Below are 17,334 nucleotides of genomic sequence, written 5' to 3' on the forward strand. Positions count from 1 at the left end.
ATGTGGTTTGTCTCACCTATCACCCTATGTCAGCTGACATTGCCACAGAATCCTCATGACCCTCAGGTTGAGGATAAAGCGGTAGAAGATTGATGGATGGCGTTCTGGTGGTCATTTGTTTAATTCTCATTATTCATTAGTCTTACAAATATTTTTCCACTTGTGCCTCATCAGCCTCAAACGTGCAGGTGTTTCCCGTGATGTCAGCAGTGTGTACCATCACAGCAGTGTGTACCTGTGTGAAACTGCCCCTGCTCCATTCACAGACCACTTGATGGGAACCTGCCGTAGCTTTCTGCTGACTCTGCAGACGGTCAGAGTGAAAGTTTTTGCTGGAGTTGCTGTCAGCAGTTATTTATCAGTGAAGAAGATCCTAACTGCTATGAGGCAGATGAGGTTCCCAGGCTCCATCAGGTTGTGATGCCCTCATACATGACACTGATGTGGGCTTTTAAACACGAGCTGTTGACACTGAGCTGTGATTTAGAGATTCATCTGAGAGTGTTTCCAATGCTTTGATGTTTTAAGTGTTATTATATCACAGTTCAATTCATGTGAATGATTGTACCTCTGGAATTCCCTAACACTGACTTTATCCCACATTTCAAAATTCCTAACAGAAAACTCACAGCACTGTCCAATTATTTATAATTTATTATTTTAATAATTTATTGTCTTTTATTATATTTTAATACATTTTTAATTATGTGTGTGCAGTGTAGCTTAGGTAATAAAATGTATTATTATGGTTATTATATTTGAATATAATATTCAAAACACTTTTGTTTGTTTTTTGTCTTTTCTTTATTGAAATAATTTAATACAACTAAATATAATCAATTTTAAGATGCCCTACAAAACAACAAGATTTCATAAACTGTAAAGTAAAGCAGGTATAGTACAAGTCTTGGTTAATTATTCTTGAGATAAACTTGAGCTAATAATAATAATGAGAATAATAATAATGGTAATGATAATAAATTATCCCGAAGGTATAGACTGAACTCATGTTCAGTTGTTCTGATGCAGACTTGTTATTTAATCAATTCCTAACTTATACAACACGCTGTGGGGGGAAAGATGATGGGGAAGTTGTACTGTGTGTGCGCGTGTGTGTGTGTGTGCTGCGTGTGTGTGTGTGCGCTGCGTGTGTGTGTGAGCAGCAGCAGTCATTGATGTGTGCTTCGTCCCTCAAGTCATTTCCAACTCGGGAACACAAGTGACAACATCTCTCTCTTTGCACAGGATCCGCTCATGATGCAGTGAAACTTCACTGTGTTCGTCACTGACTTGTTCTTCACTGTTTTTCTTTGGCTTGTTTGTTTTGTTTTTTTTGTCTGAAGCGGAGACACAACGTCGGATCTATGAAAAAAGACACGTGGACTTGTACAGACGTTTTAAACCAGAAGGAATGTATATTTTCTTTGCCAAAGTAACTTTCTTGTTGTCGCTGATCGGACTAACACGAGGTGAGTGGCGCGTTATTTTACATCACTGCTGCACACTTTTTTAAATCTTCTATTATGTAAGGTGTGGAATATATATTATAGCTGTTTGTTTAGTTAGTTAGTTCATATCTGAATGTTATTTTCTAAACGTCTCTTTTCTATGATTTTTAATTTGAATTACCTTATTGTTGAAAGGTGCTATACAAATAAACTTGCCTTGCTTTTGGGCACTTTCTCATTAGTTTCCTATTTAATGATTTTGTAACCGTGTTAACTCGTAGTAAAGTAAGTAATAAGGTTTTAGTAACTTTGTTTTTTGTCTTATGCAGTTTTTCCTAACTTTCCTGTTTTTTCCTCTCATAAAATGTACCTCCATGCACCTGTTGGCATTATCCCAAACACTTCGGGTTTTCTCCACACTCTTAGAAATAAAAGTGCTAAGTAGAACCATGTCAGGTTCTTCAGCTTGTCCTCATAGGAGAACCCCTTTTGGAGGGTTCCACCAAGAACCCATTTAAAACCCTTTATTCAGGAAAGGGGTTTTAAAGGGTTCTCTGGATCAAAATGGTTCTTACTGGAACCATTAGTGTTACCAATAACCCTTGAAAAATCCTTTTTTCTGGAAAAGGTTTTTCAGAAGCCAACTGTTCCAGGTAGAACCTCAGCCCTTGTAGAAGAACACTTTTGGAACCCTTATTATTTATAAGAGTGCAGCTCACTTGGACACTTGACCAGTCTTTTTTCCCCTTCTCTCCTTCCTTGTTTGTAAATGCATGTCTTTGCTGCTTGGCTTCAGAATGATGGTTTTATATACACACAGTATAATAAGTGTGTGTGTGTCCTGTGTCAGACCCATGTTCACCCCAAACACTGCAGTCTTCAGGTGGCTAGAGTCTCACCTGGATTCCACACGAATGATGAAATGAAACTGGATGTGTGCAGTACACTCTTATAAATAAAAGTGCTAAGTAGAACCATATAAGGTTCTTCAGCTTGTCCTCGTAGGAGAACCCTTTTTGGCTCCCGGTGCCAGTGTTACCAAGAACAATTAGCCCTTGTAGAAGAACTCTTTTGGAACCCTTATTTCTAAGAGTGTATAACCTGGAGTTAACCATAAATCTATGGGAGTCTTTTTGTGCATCTGTGTATTAAAACTCTCCTTTCACAGGCCTGAGATGCTCCATGCTCACAGAGCAGTGTTTGAACCAGGGGAGATGTGAAACGACTCCAGATGGGAACAGCGAGTGCAAGTAAGTGAAACGTGTCTTCTTGCGTCTTTGAGAGTGTTTGTGTGTCTGCGATGGACGATACAGAAATGTGCGATTGTGGAATCTGACGTGACGGTCTGGGCTCCAAAGGTGGAGATCTCATACCAGTGCTGCTATTTCTGGGAGGCAAATGGTCAGAGATGGATTTGACATTGATGAGGACTGCTGGGGTCACTGTGTGTGTGTGTGTGTGTGTGTGTGTGTGTGTGTGTGTGTGTGTGTGTGTGTGTGTGTGTGTGTGTCACCACACTCTCCCCTCTGCAGCCAAACTCTGGCAGCCCTAAATCTTGTTTTTCTTTTCTTTCATGGAGCGACAGCTGGGGTTGCCAGAAGCTCGGTGACCATTGTTCTCCGCTGCGATTAATTCTGTGTGACTAATCTTGGTGAGGCTTCCCAGAGAGACCCCCAGACCCTGTCCTCCTACCCAAGCTCTCCACTAGCCCCCCTCTCTCTTGGGGTTTTGTCGCCTGCTCACTGATCTTCACCCGCTCTCGTTCCTTTAGTCAGATCAGAGATGTTTTTTAACCTAGTTTGTCCTCTGACTTGTTTCTATTCATTGATGGTTTCCACTCACCTGTGTTGTACACAACTCTTATTTTTCAAACATCAATCAATCTCTCTTTGCGCTTGGCTGTGTTTCCAACAGTCCAGTCCAGTGCCACCTGACTGCCACTGAGACAACTGGGAGCCCTTCTAGGTCACTCTCAGCTTCTGGAGTGCAAAGCCCATGCAGCTCTCTTGGCTCCCCGCCACCCCTCAATTACACCCCCAAACACTTCACCTCCTCACTGTGCCACAAAGACGCCATTGTGTGCCTGCACTGTCCTCCTCCTCAGGCTCCTCCAATTAAACTTGGAGATGGGCAACAATATAAAAAAGAGGACAGAAAGTTTCAGTGAGGGTGATAACATTCCTCTCTTAATCTGCGTTCAGACACTGAGGTACAGCCATTGTCCTGGGGCTGAATGCGAGAACTTTTCCTCATCACTTTCAAACATTTTACCAAAACGTTTCCCGCCAACCTCCTATTCAAACTTCTACAAAGATCTCGCAGTGAGCTCAGGTGCTCAGGAATATTCTTAGAAACTTCACAGAGAGCATTTTCGACACTCACCTGGATTTTTGGGACATTTTCCTTCTGTTGAGAACATGCTTGATCCAGACAATCTCCAGCATTTCTTTTTTCATATCTTAAAGGTTTCATGAGGTTTGAGCAAGAGAGTGTTTGTGGTTGAAACTTGGAGCTGTTGATTGAACAGGAAATAGTGTGAAATTTTCCTCTTCTCTTTTGCCCTCACCACTAAGACACCATGAGCTCGATCTCTTCTGGAAGGTTACTTTTTGATCTGATACATTTTCATAAACTCAAGACGATGGTATTCATAAAATAAGAAAGAAAAATGGTCAAAATGTATTCACCAGAGCCATAACACTCTGTGTAACTAGAATTCAAGTGGTTATTCAAAACTCCTATTTTCTTCTTGCACCAACTGATGATTTCCACAGTGAGTGCATTCACACAGTCACGTCTGTGTCTGTGGTGAAACAGCAGAGCTGTCGGCATCAGGATATGGACAGTTGAGAAATAAATGCTACCAGGTGGATCCTGTTTGGAGCTTGGAATGATGATGAATGTCTTGTTGATGTATCTTTTAGAGGAGTGTGGAAGTAGTGATAAGTCCAGCACTTGACTTATGTAGCAAATTGATATTTTGGTGATTAGTTAAAGCTCCCATAGATCGGAAGTTCCAATTAAAGCTGTTTTTTGGTGTGTATCTGCACCTTTACCTCGTCTATGAAGCCCTAAAGTTTGGAAACAAACAGTTCAGCCAATGCTGAGAACGCTGGGTTTTATTGTATTCTCTGGCTCTACAAGCGCTCTGAAAAAGGAATTGACATAAGGATCCTGTCTCCTGAACAGCAGATCCTCCTGCACCAGGCACTAGTCCGGGCACTAGTCCGGACACTAGTCCGGACACTAGTCCGGACACTAGTCCGGGCACATCCGGTTGTGTACATTGAACCGCAGACGAAGAAAGTCCATTGTGGAGGTGTTTCACGAGCAACAGTGTCTTCTGACTCTGGGCTTGAAGACTCATTATCAAAACATTGTTTTAACAATGTTTTGATAATGAGTAGCAGTGCACCCACCGTTCCAGAGGGGGAGCTGCGCTTCTGAGAGCTGACGTGCTAATTACGTCACTTCCAGGTACCTGGCCAATCACAAGACAGTTGGGAAAGCTCTTGTTGGCTGGCCAATCACAACACAGTTCTGTCTTCAGTGAGGAGAGATTTCTATCGGCTCGTTTGCAGCAACTAGGAGGACCATAAAAACAAGTTAATGTATGTAAGTAGACCTCCTTAACTCACATATATGTGCGATAGGACCACTCTGTGAGCTTTAACTTTTGTAAGATCCTCTTTGATCGCCTGAAAATTTAAGACTTTTTTTTTCCTTAAAGCTTTGGCCTGTTGGAAAATGTTGCAATGCAATCCTGGACTTCCAGGTATCCTCTCTGCTTTGGAGATGTATGAGTAGGGTGTTGTGCAGGTAGACAGTTTAGTTAGTGATAACAGTGGAAGCCAATCCTTCCATGAAGTGTGAACAAAACCATTGTTTGTTTTATTAGAGAACTCCAGGCACAGTGGCACATGTGAAGGTCAAGTAAGAGGTATTGGCAACTTCAGTTTCATATAGTCTGACAGAGATGCCTCCTTGACATGCCATAACATAAATACCGTTCTCTCTACTTATCTTGGCCCTCCTAGCCTAGTGAGATCCAGACTGGAGTTTATCTAGAAAGAGCTTGAAGGAGGCCTCTCATTTAGTGTGGAGGTTTGGCAGCAGCAGCAGTGAGTGACAGGGCCGAGCCCGTCCAGGACCAGGAAAAATAACTCCCAGATTCCAGCGGCACAATGGAAAGATGAGAGCTGTCCCGGGGTCTGTTCTGGAGAAAGGAAAAAAATCATCAGTTCATCAGTTAGTCACTGTGACGATAACTGAAAGCTGAGAGTCACATGATGAAGGTATGAAAAACACTAGAAGGTTTCATTTATTAACACAGAATAAAATCATTTTGAACATCTGGGGTTTCAGATTGTGAATTTTTATTCACAAAGTGGCTTTGTTTTTTTCTCTGTCTGTGGGCTATAAATAAATTATAATACCATTACTAAACAAAGCAATGGATTTAGATCGTGATTAACGTAGCATTTTCAAACAGTCCTTCTCGAAAAGTTTTGCCTCTCAACAGCCATACTGGTAAAGCTGCAGCTGTTCGGGCTCCTATCTAAATTTATTCAAGTATCATAACTTTAGCCAGACATAAATACACTGAAATCATCGGTGAAATTTGCCTCATTGTCTACAGCTTTATCCTCCACAAGAGGCTCGAGCTGGTGCCAATGCCAGCTGACATAGGGTGAAAGGCGGGGTGCTTCCTGGAAAGGTCACCAGTCCATCGCAGTGCCAACACGCAGAGATGAACAACTATGGTCAATTTAGAGTGTCCAGTTTGAAGTCTGTCCATTGGATGCAAATCAGTTGAAACTGTCGTGACCCTCATCTTTACCCTCAACAACCTGATTCACGGATGTATTTTCCAGTTCAGCTGGTATAAAGTTGGATGGTGGGAGGAAAGGGCGGGATTTGTGTCATACTTTTTAGTTCACATTTATGTAAATGTTCTGTCTGTCCACTATAAAGTCTTCAAAGCATGAAAGCTTTTTCTAACCTTAGAAATTGGGGTTTAACAAAATCCTTACGTTCTGCATGGGCTGCATCAGTCAATTTCTCAGGTGGAGATACATGCAGTATATTGGCTTTGATGTGTTAAACTGCTCAGGCCAATGTCAAGAATTAAGTTTCATGCTTTCCTTTTTATCTCAGACAAGAATTCCTGGATCAAATCATAAGAGCTGCAGGAAGAGATCCAGTAAATGTGAACATTTGAAAGACTTTCCATGGCTTCTGACAGTTTCTTGGACCGTGTGCTTTAAAATACTTGGAAAATGTTTGACATTTCAGAGTGATTGACATACGACAAAGAGATTTAATCATGTACTTAGGATTTGTGTGTTTGAGTGTCATTTGAAGTCATTGAATTCCTTGCTGGTATGTGTGGCCACTGCTACAGTATACATCCACTTCAATGAAAGTGACCCCTTGTCCCTCCAGTTCAAGGGATTCTTCAATGGCACCTCTGTTTTCTGTGGTCAGATGAATCTCAATGTCCCTCCACCCTCACCCTCACCACCCCTCCTCCCTCCCCCTACATCTCCATTCAGAGTCAGGAAACACCCTCCCGGTTGAAGAAAAGGTGCTGTATCTGATCATATCATCACACACCCAGAAACACACAGCGCGAGGCTTTTAATGTGGCCGCTGCTGGTCGTATTGGGTTCCCTCTGGCAAAAGTGCTGCTGTTGAGAAGGCAGATCGGCAGAGCATTCTCGCTGTATGAAGCCACTAAAAGGTGGTAATAGTGGCGGGGATAAATGCAGGGGAATTAGTGATATTTGAGCCTCGCTGGTTGGCATATGCAGAACGAATCATAGAAACTTTGATCACAGGCTAAGTGAACTGAAACTGTGTGTGTGTGTGTGTGTGGGGGGTGTGTGTGTGTGTGCGTGTGTGTGTGTGTGTGTGTGTGTGTGTGTGTGTGTGTGTGTGCGTGTGCGTGTGTGCTTGTTAGACAAAGCCACCACACTTCCTCATTTCTTCTCTTTTTTCCCCTTCCTTTCAGCCGGACCACCTGTCTGTGTGTTATAGTATAACAGCTAACAGGAACGTGCACTTGTCCACAGAGCAGCGTGCTTCATGATTACCTGTGGTTTTGCACACTGAGACACACTGACTTTGTCTGCCAGGTCTCTGTCACATTTTCACTGACAGACATGGGAAATGTAGGAGAATGGAGTGTGATAGATAGAGCAGCTTGTTATGATCAGGATATTTGTTACAGAGGGAAACAAATAAAGGGTCTGCACATGACAGTTTTAGTGTTTTGAGCCAGGATTATCTGAGAGGGGACAAAGGGAACTCTTTGAAAACTTGTTCAAGCTAACTGTCTGGATAACTCCCAAAAGGCATGCAATCCTGTATAAAGTGGCATTTCACCTCTGAAAAACCTCTCTGGGCAAACTTCTGTTTCATGTTTTAATGTTCTACATGTGTATAATTATACTGAAATGAATCCAGCCTGATCCTGGGTTTGATTTATGGATGACGCAGGGAAGATGAAGCAGTCTAATGTGCTGTGTTTTAAGCGCTGAAGTTGCCATGTGCAGGGTCCAGCTTCACCTTCAGTTGCCCATAAAGCACTTAAGTGGTTCCCAACCTTGTAAAGTAGGCAGTGGCAGAAGTCATTAGACCTTCTGTGACTCAGAACACACACAGACACACTCGCTGAGTGTCGATCCCTGAGGGAGCTTGCTCTTTCCCATGGGCTGTGTCCGTACTACTCTCAAATAAACAGGGTCTCTAATGAAGGCTGCCAGATGTGGGCTGGTCGGGTCAGCTCTGCTTTACTATTAGAGAGGAAGGAAAAAAAGGATTGATGCAAGGAGGGAGAAAGAGGGGCAGCGCTTCCCCTGTAATTTCTGTGGCCAGTGAGGATTCTGTGGTAACTTTGGTTTCAGCTCCACAACAAACAACACCACTGTTTTTGTGCCAGCTTTGGCTTCAGCCAAAAAGCTATTTTTATTTCAGTCGACTCAATCTGTGTGATCGAAGCTGAATCTGAATCTGTTTTTCTGCGTTGACTTTCAGCTCCATTGAGGGTAGAGTTGTCAGCTTCCATATGCACAACACGAAAGAGGCCAGTTGAAAAAAAGGAGAGGGAAGTGTAGAGGAAAGGAGACAAAAGAGAGTCCCCCTGGGCAATGCTTGTAAAACAGATCAGACAAGAATAAAGGCGACTTAGACTAGGCAGACAACCAAGCAGCCAGGAAATGAGAAAGGCTGGTGGGGAGACTGGAGGGATGAGGGGGGCCGAGGTGCTAACATGCTCCACTAACACAGTTTGAGTCTGGACTGAAGAAACCTGAAGAAGAAGCGAGAGAGGGATGGCTTTGAAAGATTGTGATCAATAACAGTCGTAAAGAGATGATGCTGCCTTTCGTTTAAACATTTAAAAAACAGAGTTTTGTTGTAAGCAACAACAAAGGTGAATGATAAAATGGCCTTGTCTTGACTGTATGTCTTTACAAAATGTCCCCAAATACATTTGACCTTCAATAGTTTGATGATTTATTAATCACAAATATTTTAATTGTGAAATAATCATTTATCTTAGTAAAAAAAAAAACACACTAAACACTAAAACATTCTACTGCCACACTCTTAGAAATAAAAGTGCTAAGTAGAGCCATATAAGGTTATTTGGCTTGTCCTCATAGGAGAACCCTTTTTGGTTCCAGGTAGAACCTTTTTATTAAGGTTCCACCTTGAGCCCTTTTGGAGGGTTCCAACAAGAACCCTTTTAAAACCCTTTATTAAGGAAAGGAGTTTTAAAGGGTTCTCTGGATCAAAATGGTTCTTACTGGAACCATTAGTGTTACCAAGAACCCCAGAAGCAAATGGTTCCAGGTAGAACCTCAGCCCTTTTAGAAGAACACTTTTGGAACCCTTATTTCTAAGAGTGCAGCTCCAGCCACTTTCTCAAAGATTTATAATTTTCTTTCGTCTTGTGTGTCCAAAAATGGACACACAAACTAACTAAAATACTTCAATATTATTCAGCAAATCAAAGGCAGTGTCATAATGAAATTAAACAACTAACCGAAAATCAGTCGTTTTAATAATCTTGAGTTTAAGAGCCGTACTCTGTTATGTTTCCCTATAAACTAAGCTAAGAGCATCATTAACCTAAGCTATTCCGATTTAATTTTGGCTGAAAAGAAGCTGGACACTAATTCTGTCTCCCACAGGGCTTTATTTTATATGTGGCTGAATAATTGAATAAATGCACAACCTAATTCACTAAGTCTCTTTAACGGCACACACAGACAGGCCCTTACAGCTACTAGTCTGCATGTTTTATTTGTATACAGTGCATGTGTGCACGCAGACATATTACATTCAAAGCCTCTGTCCCCATCTGTGTGTGACCTCAGAAGCACAGCAGATGGCACATTGGCCCCGACTTTGAGGAAAGCTCCTTTTCCAGTGACGCCTGGCTAAAGGTCAGATGTCACCACAACATCTGCTGAAGGCTCGAGCCGCCGCCCGGCCCCTGTTATGCATCCCATCAGTGAAGCAGACCTCTTGCCACGGGCTGCAGTGGCAGCCACTGAACATGAGATGGCCCAGAAGTGAGTGCAGACGAGAACAATGTGGTCTGTTGGGCCAGGACGACAGAAAAGATAATAACAGTATCGACCTTACCGCAGAGATAATTTCACTGCTGTCCTGCAGTTATACGATACCAGACCAACACCTGATATTTGCTCAGCTTCTGATTTGTACCCCTCTTTTCACCCGTCTTCTTTATTTACCTTTCCAGCAGCTTGCTTTACCTGCTGCTGTTGAGATGATTTCTCTTGTTGAAGCAGCTGCATCACTGTTTGTTTTGAACACAACTCGGACACGATAAAAGAGGCATTGAATATCTGTTGTCTTACTCCCTCAATTTATACGTTCAACCTCCTATTCAGTTAAGTGTTCCCAGCACAATGCCTGTAAAACCGTGTATTTGACATGACCTCGCCAAGTTAAAGAGCAAACTGTTAGCATTCTTTGCCTAGCGTGTGCTAGAGTTTACTGACGACTCGCAACTCAGCCGGCGTGTGTTTGAACAGTGCGTCCACGTGCACTGAGGTAAGGTGAGGGGGCTCTCTGTTTGTCTTTCAGGCTTCAGTGTGAGACACCGGGCTGTTTTCGCGAGGGCAGATGCTGCTTTCAAAGCCAGTGTGAGTTTTTCAAGGGACCATAAAGTGCCAGTGCGAGCGCGCCTCGACTGAGGTTTCTCGGGTCAAGAATCAGGACGGGAGACTCTTAAGAGTAAACATTTAAATTCCTTTCCAGTTGGCAACTCAGTAAGAAAGTTTGCCAGTTGTATGTCTCCCCTCGAAAAAACCCAACCAAACCAGTTCCACTTTCCTTTCTTTTCCGACTCTTTTGTTTGCTGCACTGCTTGTGTGTTTTGGATTTGAAGCTTTTCTTTTGCTGCATGCTTGGCCTCAAAGACTGCAGAATAAAGTTACAGATTAAAGTTACAGAGCAGCATTAGTCTGTCGAGACTTATAAATCCAAATGTTGCTGTTTTACAAAAAAAATATGCTGTGTCGGAGACACGCGGTGAGGTTTAGAGGGAGAGATCGAAGGTGGACAGACGGGAGTGAGTGGATGCCAGCGACCATACTGCTTTGAAGAGAGGAAGTGAAAGCAATAATGAGGACATTTAGGGATGAGCCATATATAATGAAAGATTTAGAGGGAGATTTTTGTTGGGATGTAGAAAGGGAGAAAGGCGAGGAAGAGGTTTGACAGCTGAATATGGCCAGCCTTAGGTCAGCACTGAAAAACAATGACTCCACTCATCATGCTCTCTTTGCTATTCCTGACTTTTCTCTACCATTGAGATACTAACACTATATAAAAAAGATCAAATCAAAAGTATAACTAAAAGTCCAAGGTGACACATCTAACTAGTCACCCTTAAAGCAATTGAACTTTAAAAGAATAATCTCGACCAAACTCATCTTACATTTGCATAAACATATTTATTACAGTACAGGGTTTAGGACAGTAATGGGATAGAGTTCCATGAAGAGGAAGGAGGCAGAGTTGTGGGATAAGGGACATGGGAGGTGCTGAGGAGGAGCAGGAGGGGACGGGGCGGCTGGGCCAGCAGCTGCCGTCTCCTCATTAACATGCGCACCTGCTCCCTGCGGCCTTTTTCCACTGAGTTTGTGTGGCGCCTCACGACCTCAGCACCCGCCATTACTGGGGCTAAACTGGACTGGCCTTGTAGCAGCCACACACACACACACACACACACACACACACACACACACACACACACACACACACACACACACACACACACACACACACACGTCTATTGTCTGTTGTGGGTCTGGATATAGAGACATGGCAACTCTGTGGAAGAATTTGCAGCTATGTCATAATTACATTTTTTTTTTAGTAAGCGTAATTCTCAAGTACTCTATATAAATAAATCATGCTGAAGATTCATTTTGTTGAAAAGAGAAATCTGAGCTGCCAAATGTGTGTCTAAATAAGTTTTGAACGCAATGTTAATGTAATGTGAGTACTATTTGTATGTGTCTGTCTCCACAGTGCAGCACAGAGTCCTACACTAACTTCCAACCTCGGAGGATTTATCTGTCCAGTGGATACATGTTATATATGACGGCAATGTGCCTGCTAGAGCCTGCAAATGATCACTTTTCCAAATGCTAACTGCTGTTAGCTCCCAGTAGCCTCTGTGGCTGATGTCATTTCCTGTCCCTTAATTTTCGTTTTTAAATTTTTTTAAGGTGGACCTAAAGAGATACTACTAAACCAAGCATTCTGAACAGGGCTGTTTTGGCAGGGTGATTGAACTGCTGTGGTGCTTCAACCTTATGGTATTTTGACCAAAGTATGTCACAGACATGTTCATTAGGACACCAGGGAACTAGGTTCACTTGGAGAAATAGGCTATAATATGTCTCCTTTGAACTGATCTACAGTCCGGCATTGTCCCAACCGATTCAAAAAACCCAGTCATTCAGCTGCAGGTGGACGGGATAAAAACCTCTTCTCCCCACCACCGCTGTGCTGCTGCTGTATACACATAAATGCTCCCTCAGTCAGGTGTGATAGTATTGCTTGTTGCTCATCAGTCGTGACATGCCACCACTCACTCATTGCTACTGTTTGTGCAGCGGGCAGCCTTGCATGTGATGTTTTCTTTCCCTTGCCTCATTCCTCAGGCTGCCTAATCCCCTGAGAGGGAGACCCTGTCTAAACACACCCCTCTCCCCATAGAGAGGCCCCCACCAACACACACGCACGCACGCACGCACGCACGCACGCACGCACGCACGCACGCACGCACGCACACACACACACACACACACACACTCTGGCTGGACCCCCGGGAATGTTTGGGGACTAACAGATCCTCAGGCTCTGCTCGGGTATTTGAGAGTGATGGTGGGTTGTAATATTGTAAGAAGGCCCTTTTTGATGTTGGTAGTTTAGTGCACAATATTGTTTCTGCATGAGAGTGAAACACAACAATATTGAAAGAGAGAAGTTTTCTCCGAACTGGAAAAAATGGATACCAGAACCTGTAATTTCTCCTCTGTTTCATCCACTTCCCATTTCTAGTTTGATGATGTTGCTGAAAAGAATCAGGAGCACTGAGGTGGTGGTGTGCGGTGCTTTTTATCTGCCATAATGTTGGCTCACAGCTCAAACACTGTTGAATAGTTGGCGCCTTCTTCTGAGGATGAATGAGTGCTGACAAAAGGGTTGAAGTGAGCTGCTGAAGGGAGCCACCACAACTACTCCAGTTTTAGAGAGAACAGATTATGAAGAAAAATTCCAAATACCACCAAATTTTTTTGTGTGTGCTCATCTCCTGTGCTATTGAGTAGCTTCTTTGTTTTTGTACTGCCTGGGCCTCTCTGGCCACCCTGTGTTGTTGACAACAGTACTGAAGCTCTGAAGGCGATGAAAACAGAAATATGGTGGTGGGGATGAGCTGATGAAGCTGGACCCCAATAGATTTTCGCCAGAATATATAGTAAAACTAGAAAAGCACTCGGAGAGCGCAGACCTCTGCCAAGGCAGCTCATTTTTGTAGGACTAATATAATAATCCACTTTTATATATAGGGCCCGTTTACACATACACAGGTATTTTTAAAAACGGAGACTTTCCCCTTCGTTTGTGCCTTTAGTTTACACACAAACACCAATTTGGCCTCTGAAAACTATTCTTTCTAAAAACTCTAATTTTGGAAAACTCAACAATCTATGCTCCAAAAGTGCGACCTTTTTACATTTGGTTATGATCATGGAAGCATTCCGAGTAGCAGCAGCATTTCTGTTGGTGCAAGAACCTTTTACATGTTTGCATTTGCAAATACAGCTCTGATTCAGCAATATCGTAACTTCTTCTGTCACGAGCCAGACTGCGTCGCCAGTTTTGTGTCCGGACCTGGGTGGACTCCTGTCTGGTGGGAGAACTTCGAGAGTGAGGTTATTGTCCTGGAGGAGTGGCGCAAGAATTTTCGGAAGTCGCGATCATCGCTTCTGAATTTTTCGTGTCAGTTGTTGTTGTCAATATTGTGCTGATATTACTAGTTATTTTCGGATATCACGGGCTATGGTATTGCACAGATGAACGTAATGTAAAACGCTGTCAGAGCCGTCAGACTCTGTTGAACGGCCAGCCTCGGCTGCGGGTCTTTTCAAATTAAGAGCTGCACCCGCAAAGTACCTGTGCGGCTGTGGCTCTTTTCAAAATAAAAGAGCCGCACTCGCAAAGTACCCCCCGTCGTTTAGTCGATTTTTGGTCGAAATTTCAGGGCTTTAGTCGACCAAGAATTTCTTTGGTTGATTACAGCCCTATCATTAATGTTTATATATTTGTTTCAATTACTGAACAAAGCCTGTCGTATTTGGGACAAGAGTCAGGACCTTAAATCACTTGCACAAACATTTTGATCAGGACTCAGCATTTGTTTGTTTGTCATTTAAACCTGTGTGAGCAGAGAGCGCGAGGCATTGTTGGCACGGGGCGGGAGAGAGAGAGAGTGAGTTTTGAGCTCTTGGTCATTAGTTCATTTACTTATTTGTGTGTAGGGAATATGTTGTGAAATATGTTTAAACTTAAAACTACACATACAGGAAGTGATTCGTTTTTGTATTTTTAGTTGGATATTGGATGTGAACTGATTGTATTTCTATATTCTATATCTATATTTTCTATAAAATGTTCTATTAAAGACAATATGCAAAAATATATATATTTCAGTATGCTGTAAAGTGGAATCGGCCCCAAAAATGGCAATCGGTGCATCCCTAATGCTGGCCCTAATTCATCTCATGATTAAGGCTAGAACAGAAGATGCAAAAGTGCCATTGACTCTTCACTTCACTTTTATTCCATGTGATCTTGTTTGTTTTAACATTACAGCACTGCTCTCAGCAGAGTTTAAGTTGGCTGACCCCATTACCTGCAGGGTCATGGTTGAATATGCACACAGTCATGAACACTGTGTGTGTGTGTGTGTGTGTGTGTGTGTGTGTGTGTGTGTGTGTGTGTGTGTGTGTGTGTGTGTGTGTGTGTGTGTGTGTGTGTGTGTGTGTATGTGAGACTGCACACTGTAGCTATGCCTGGATGGATGTTCTCTGTGTGTGTGTACACTCAGGGGGACTCTTCTCTTAAGCTCCTCTCATTGTAATTGATAATGTGTGAATGAGTCCCTGTGATCTTCAGCGTCTAAACTCCCCCTCGTCTTTTATGAATGACACACAACCTGTGAGAAACCTCAGTAGTCTGTGTGTTCTACAGCCTCTAACACATAGTTCACAGGGGGTCATAGCAGAAAGATGAATGTCCTGTTTAAAGCAGAGTTTATCATGGTTGTGTTGCTGTGCTGTAAAAAAAAACAGCAAGGTTGTATTTTAAAGGAGCAGATAGTCTTAGTAGGAAATGCTTTTAATGCAACCAGAGGATTTATTATCACAATAGTGCACAAAGTGTTGTCTTCAAACATTAGATCATTGAAAATAGAAACAGAAATTCCCATTCAACTCTTCCCACTCTTTGTAATGCTAAGTTGAAATGAGAAAAATACATAATAATGAAGGTTTCTGTATTAGTAGACATAGAAAATATATCTCACAGAATGATCCTTTTTCAACCCCAACAAATCCAGTCCAGATGTCCAGAATGTGTATTGAAATACTTAAATCCAACTCATCTATATGAGCCAATAAAATAAATGCAATGTAAATACTGTATATAATTAAATTTTTATGTCTGGATTCACGAGTCACATTTAAAATGTAGATGTGGATCAGAAGATTTTCAAAATATTAGTTATTTAATAATAGCAATAATAACGCAGTTCATATAAGAAGCCATAAAGACAAATGTTACTGTGATGGCAGAGTATAATAGTAAGGTATATATCACTGGTGCCTCACAACAAGATGGTTATATCGGTTTGAAACGGGTTGAGCCGATCCAAAACTCATTATCTGTGTTCAAAATCACTGAAAACCTAAATATCTAGTAAATGCTAAATGACTATGGAGATACCAACCACTGATATCATGTGACCAGTTATGATTGAGAGCTGCATATACAGTATCTTCTGCCATGCTACAGCAAAACAGCTTAGTGTCATTATTTGTGAACATTTTTGATCAAACAGAAGCCGCAGTAATGTTTTGAGCTATTTATTTCATCCATTTATGGGAATAAAAAATACAGTTGGAGCGTGTTGGAAAGAGCTGTTGGATGTGACTAATTATGGCTTGGTGGGAAATGCATCAGCACAGATTATTTGTTGTTTTTAAAAGAAGTAAAAAAAGATGTCATCAGACTAATATCTCATTTCAAACGCCAGCAGCTTCCTCTCACAGTCCAAAGACGTACAGATGCTTAATTGATAGGACTGTAACTGACGATTATTTTTGTTGTCGATTAATCTATCCATTATTTTTCCGATTAGTCGATTAATCACGATTATCTTCATTAGCACCTATTTTGGACTTCTGTTTAACCTACATACAGTGGACTCACGCGTGTGCTTTAATAACGAAATTTATCAGTTAAAATGTCAAAGCAGCTTCCCCTGTAATTCACTGATTACTGCCTTAAAGAACGCATTAGCGTAGGTTCGCTAAGCTAGCTTCCGCCATGATTTTCCGACTGATAGACATATGACACAAACGTATTATGTACTTGCATCATAGGCTGATGGTTAATTAAAGTGTTTCGCTGGTTTATTTTCAGTGAAATGTTCCCAAAACTTTTTGGGTCAGAGTTTTCAAGCCTCTTCGTCTGTTTCCGCCATAATTTGTGTGTTCTTCTTCTCTGCTTCCTTGCAGAATGTAAACAGCGAGCAACACTGCCCCCAGCACTTCCTGTAGCTAGTTCTGGATAGCTCGAGTGTGTGTTTGGTCGTGTTTGTTTACACTGCAGTTACAGATGAGCATGAAGCGGCCGGTGTGTGATTTACAACAACAATAACACGATGCGTTCACGCTTACGTTTTAGCGTCGTCAAATTGAAAATTGAACCCTGCTTCTGTTGATATGATGTTCCTGATTACTTGTTTCTGTCTCTCTCTAGATGCCGGGATGGATATGTAGGAAGCCGGTGCCAGGCCCGTGACCCGTGTGTCTCCTCGCCGTGCATGAACGAGGGCACATGTCGAGCCGTGACGAGAGGGAGCACGGTGGACTTCAGCTGCACGTGCAGAGCGGGCTACACCGACCGCGTCTGCCTCACGCCCGTCAACGTCTGCCTCAGCTCGCCGTGTCGTAACGGAGGCACGTGTGAACTGGAGAGCCTCCAGACGTACAAGTGCCACTGCCCACCTGGATGGTCAGGTAATACAGCTGACATGTTTATCACAGGATGA

General features: G+C 42.5%; 1 protein-coding gene across 1 annotated transcript in view; it reads left to right on the forward strand.

The window, feature by feature from the left end:
* Positions 1-1,411: 1,411 nt before the first annotated feature.
* The window catches only part of notch1b (notch receptor 1b), a gene marked incomplete at its 5' end in the record, with an annotated part of 52,038 nt that continues 36,115 nt past the window's right edge, over positions 1,412-17,334 (forward strand). Inside the window, 3 exons of the mRNA XM_083905255.1 lie at positions 1,412-1,469; positions 2,617-2,698; positions 17,043-17,302. Of these exons, the coding sequence (XP_083761381.1) occupies positions 1,412-1,469; positions 2,617-2,698; positions 17,043-17,302 (400 nt within the window). The remainder of the gene's footprint in view (positions 1,470-2,616; positions 2,699-17,042; positions 17,303-17,334) is intronic.

The sequence above is a fragment of the Microchirus variegatus genome, assembly GCF_963457635.1.
Source record: "Microchirus variegatus genome assembly, chromosome: 18".
Taxonomy (NCBI): Eukaryota; Metazoa; Chordata; class Actinopteri; order Pleuronectiformes; family Soleidae; genus Microchirus; species Microchirus variegatus.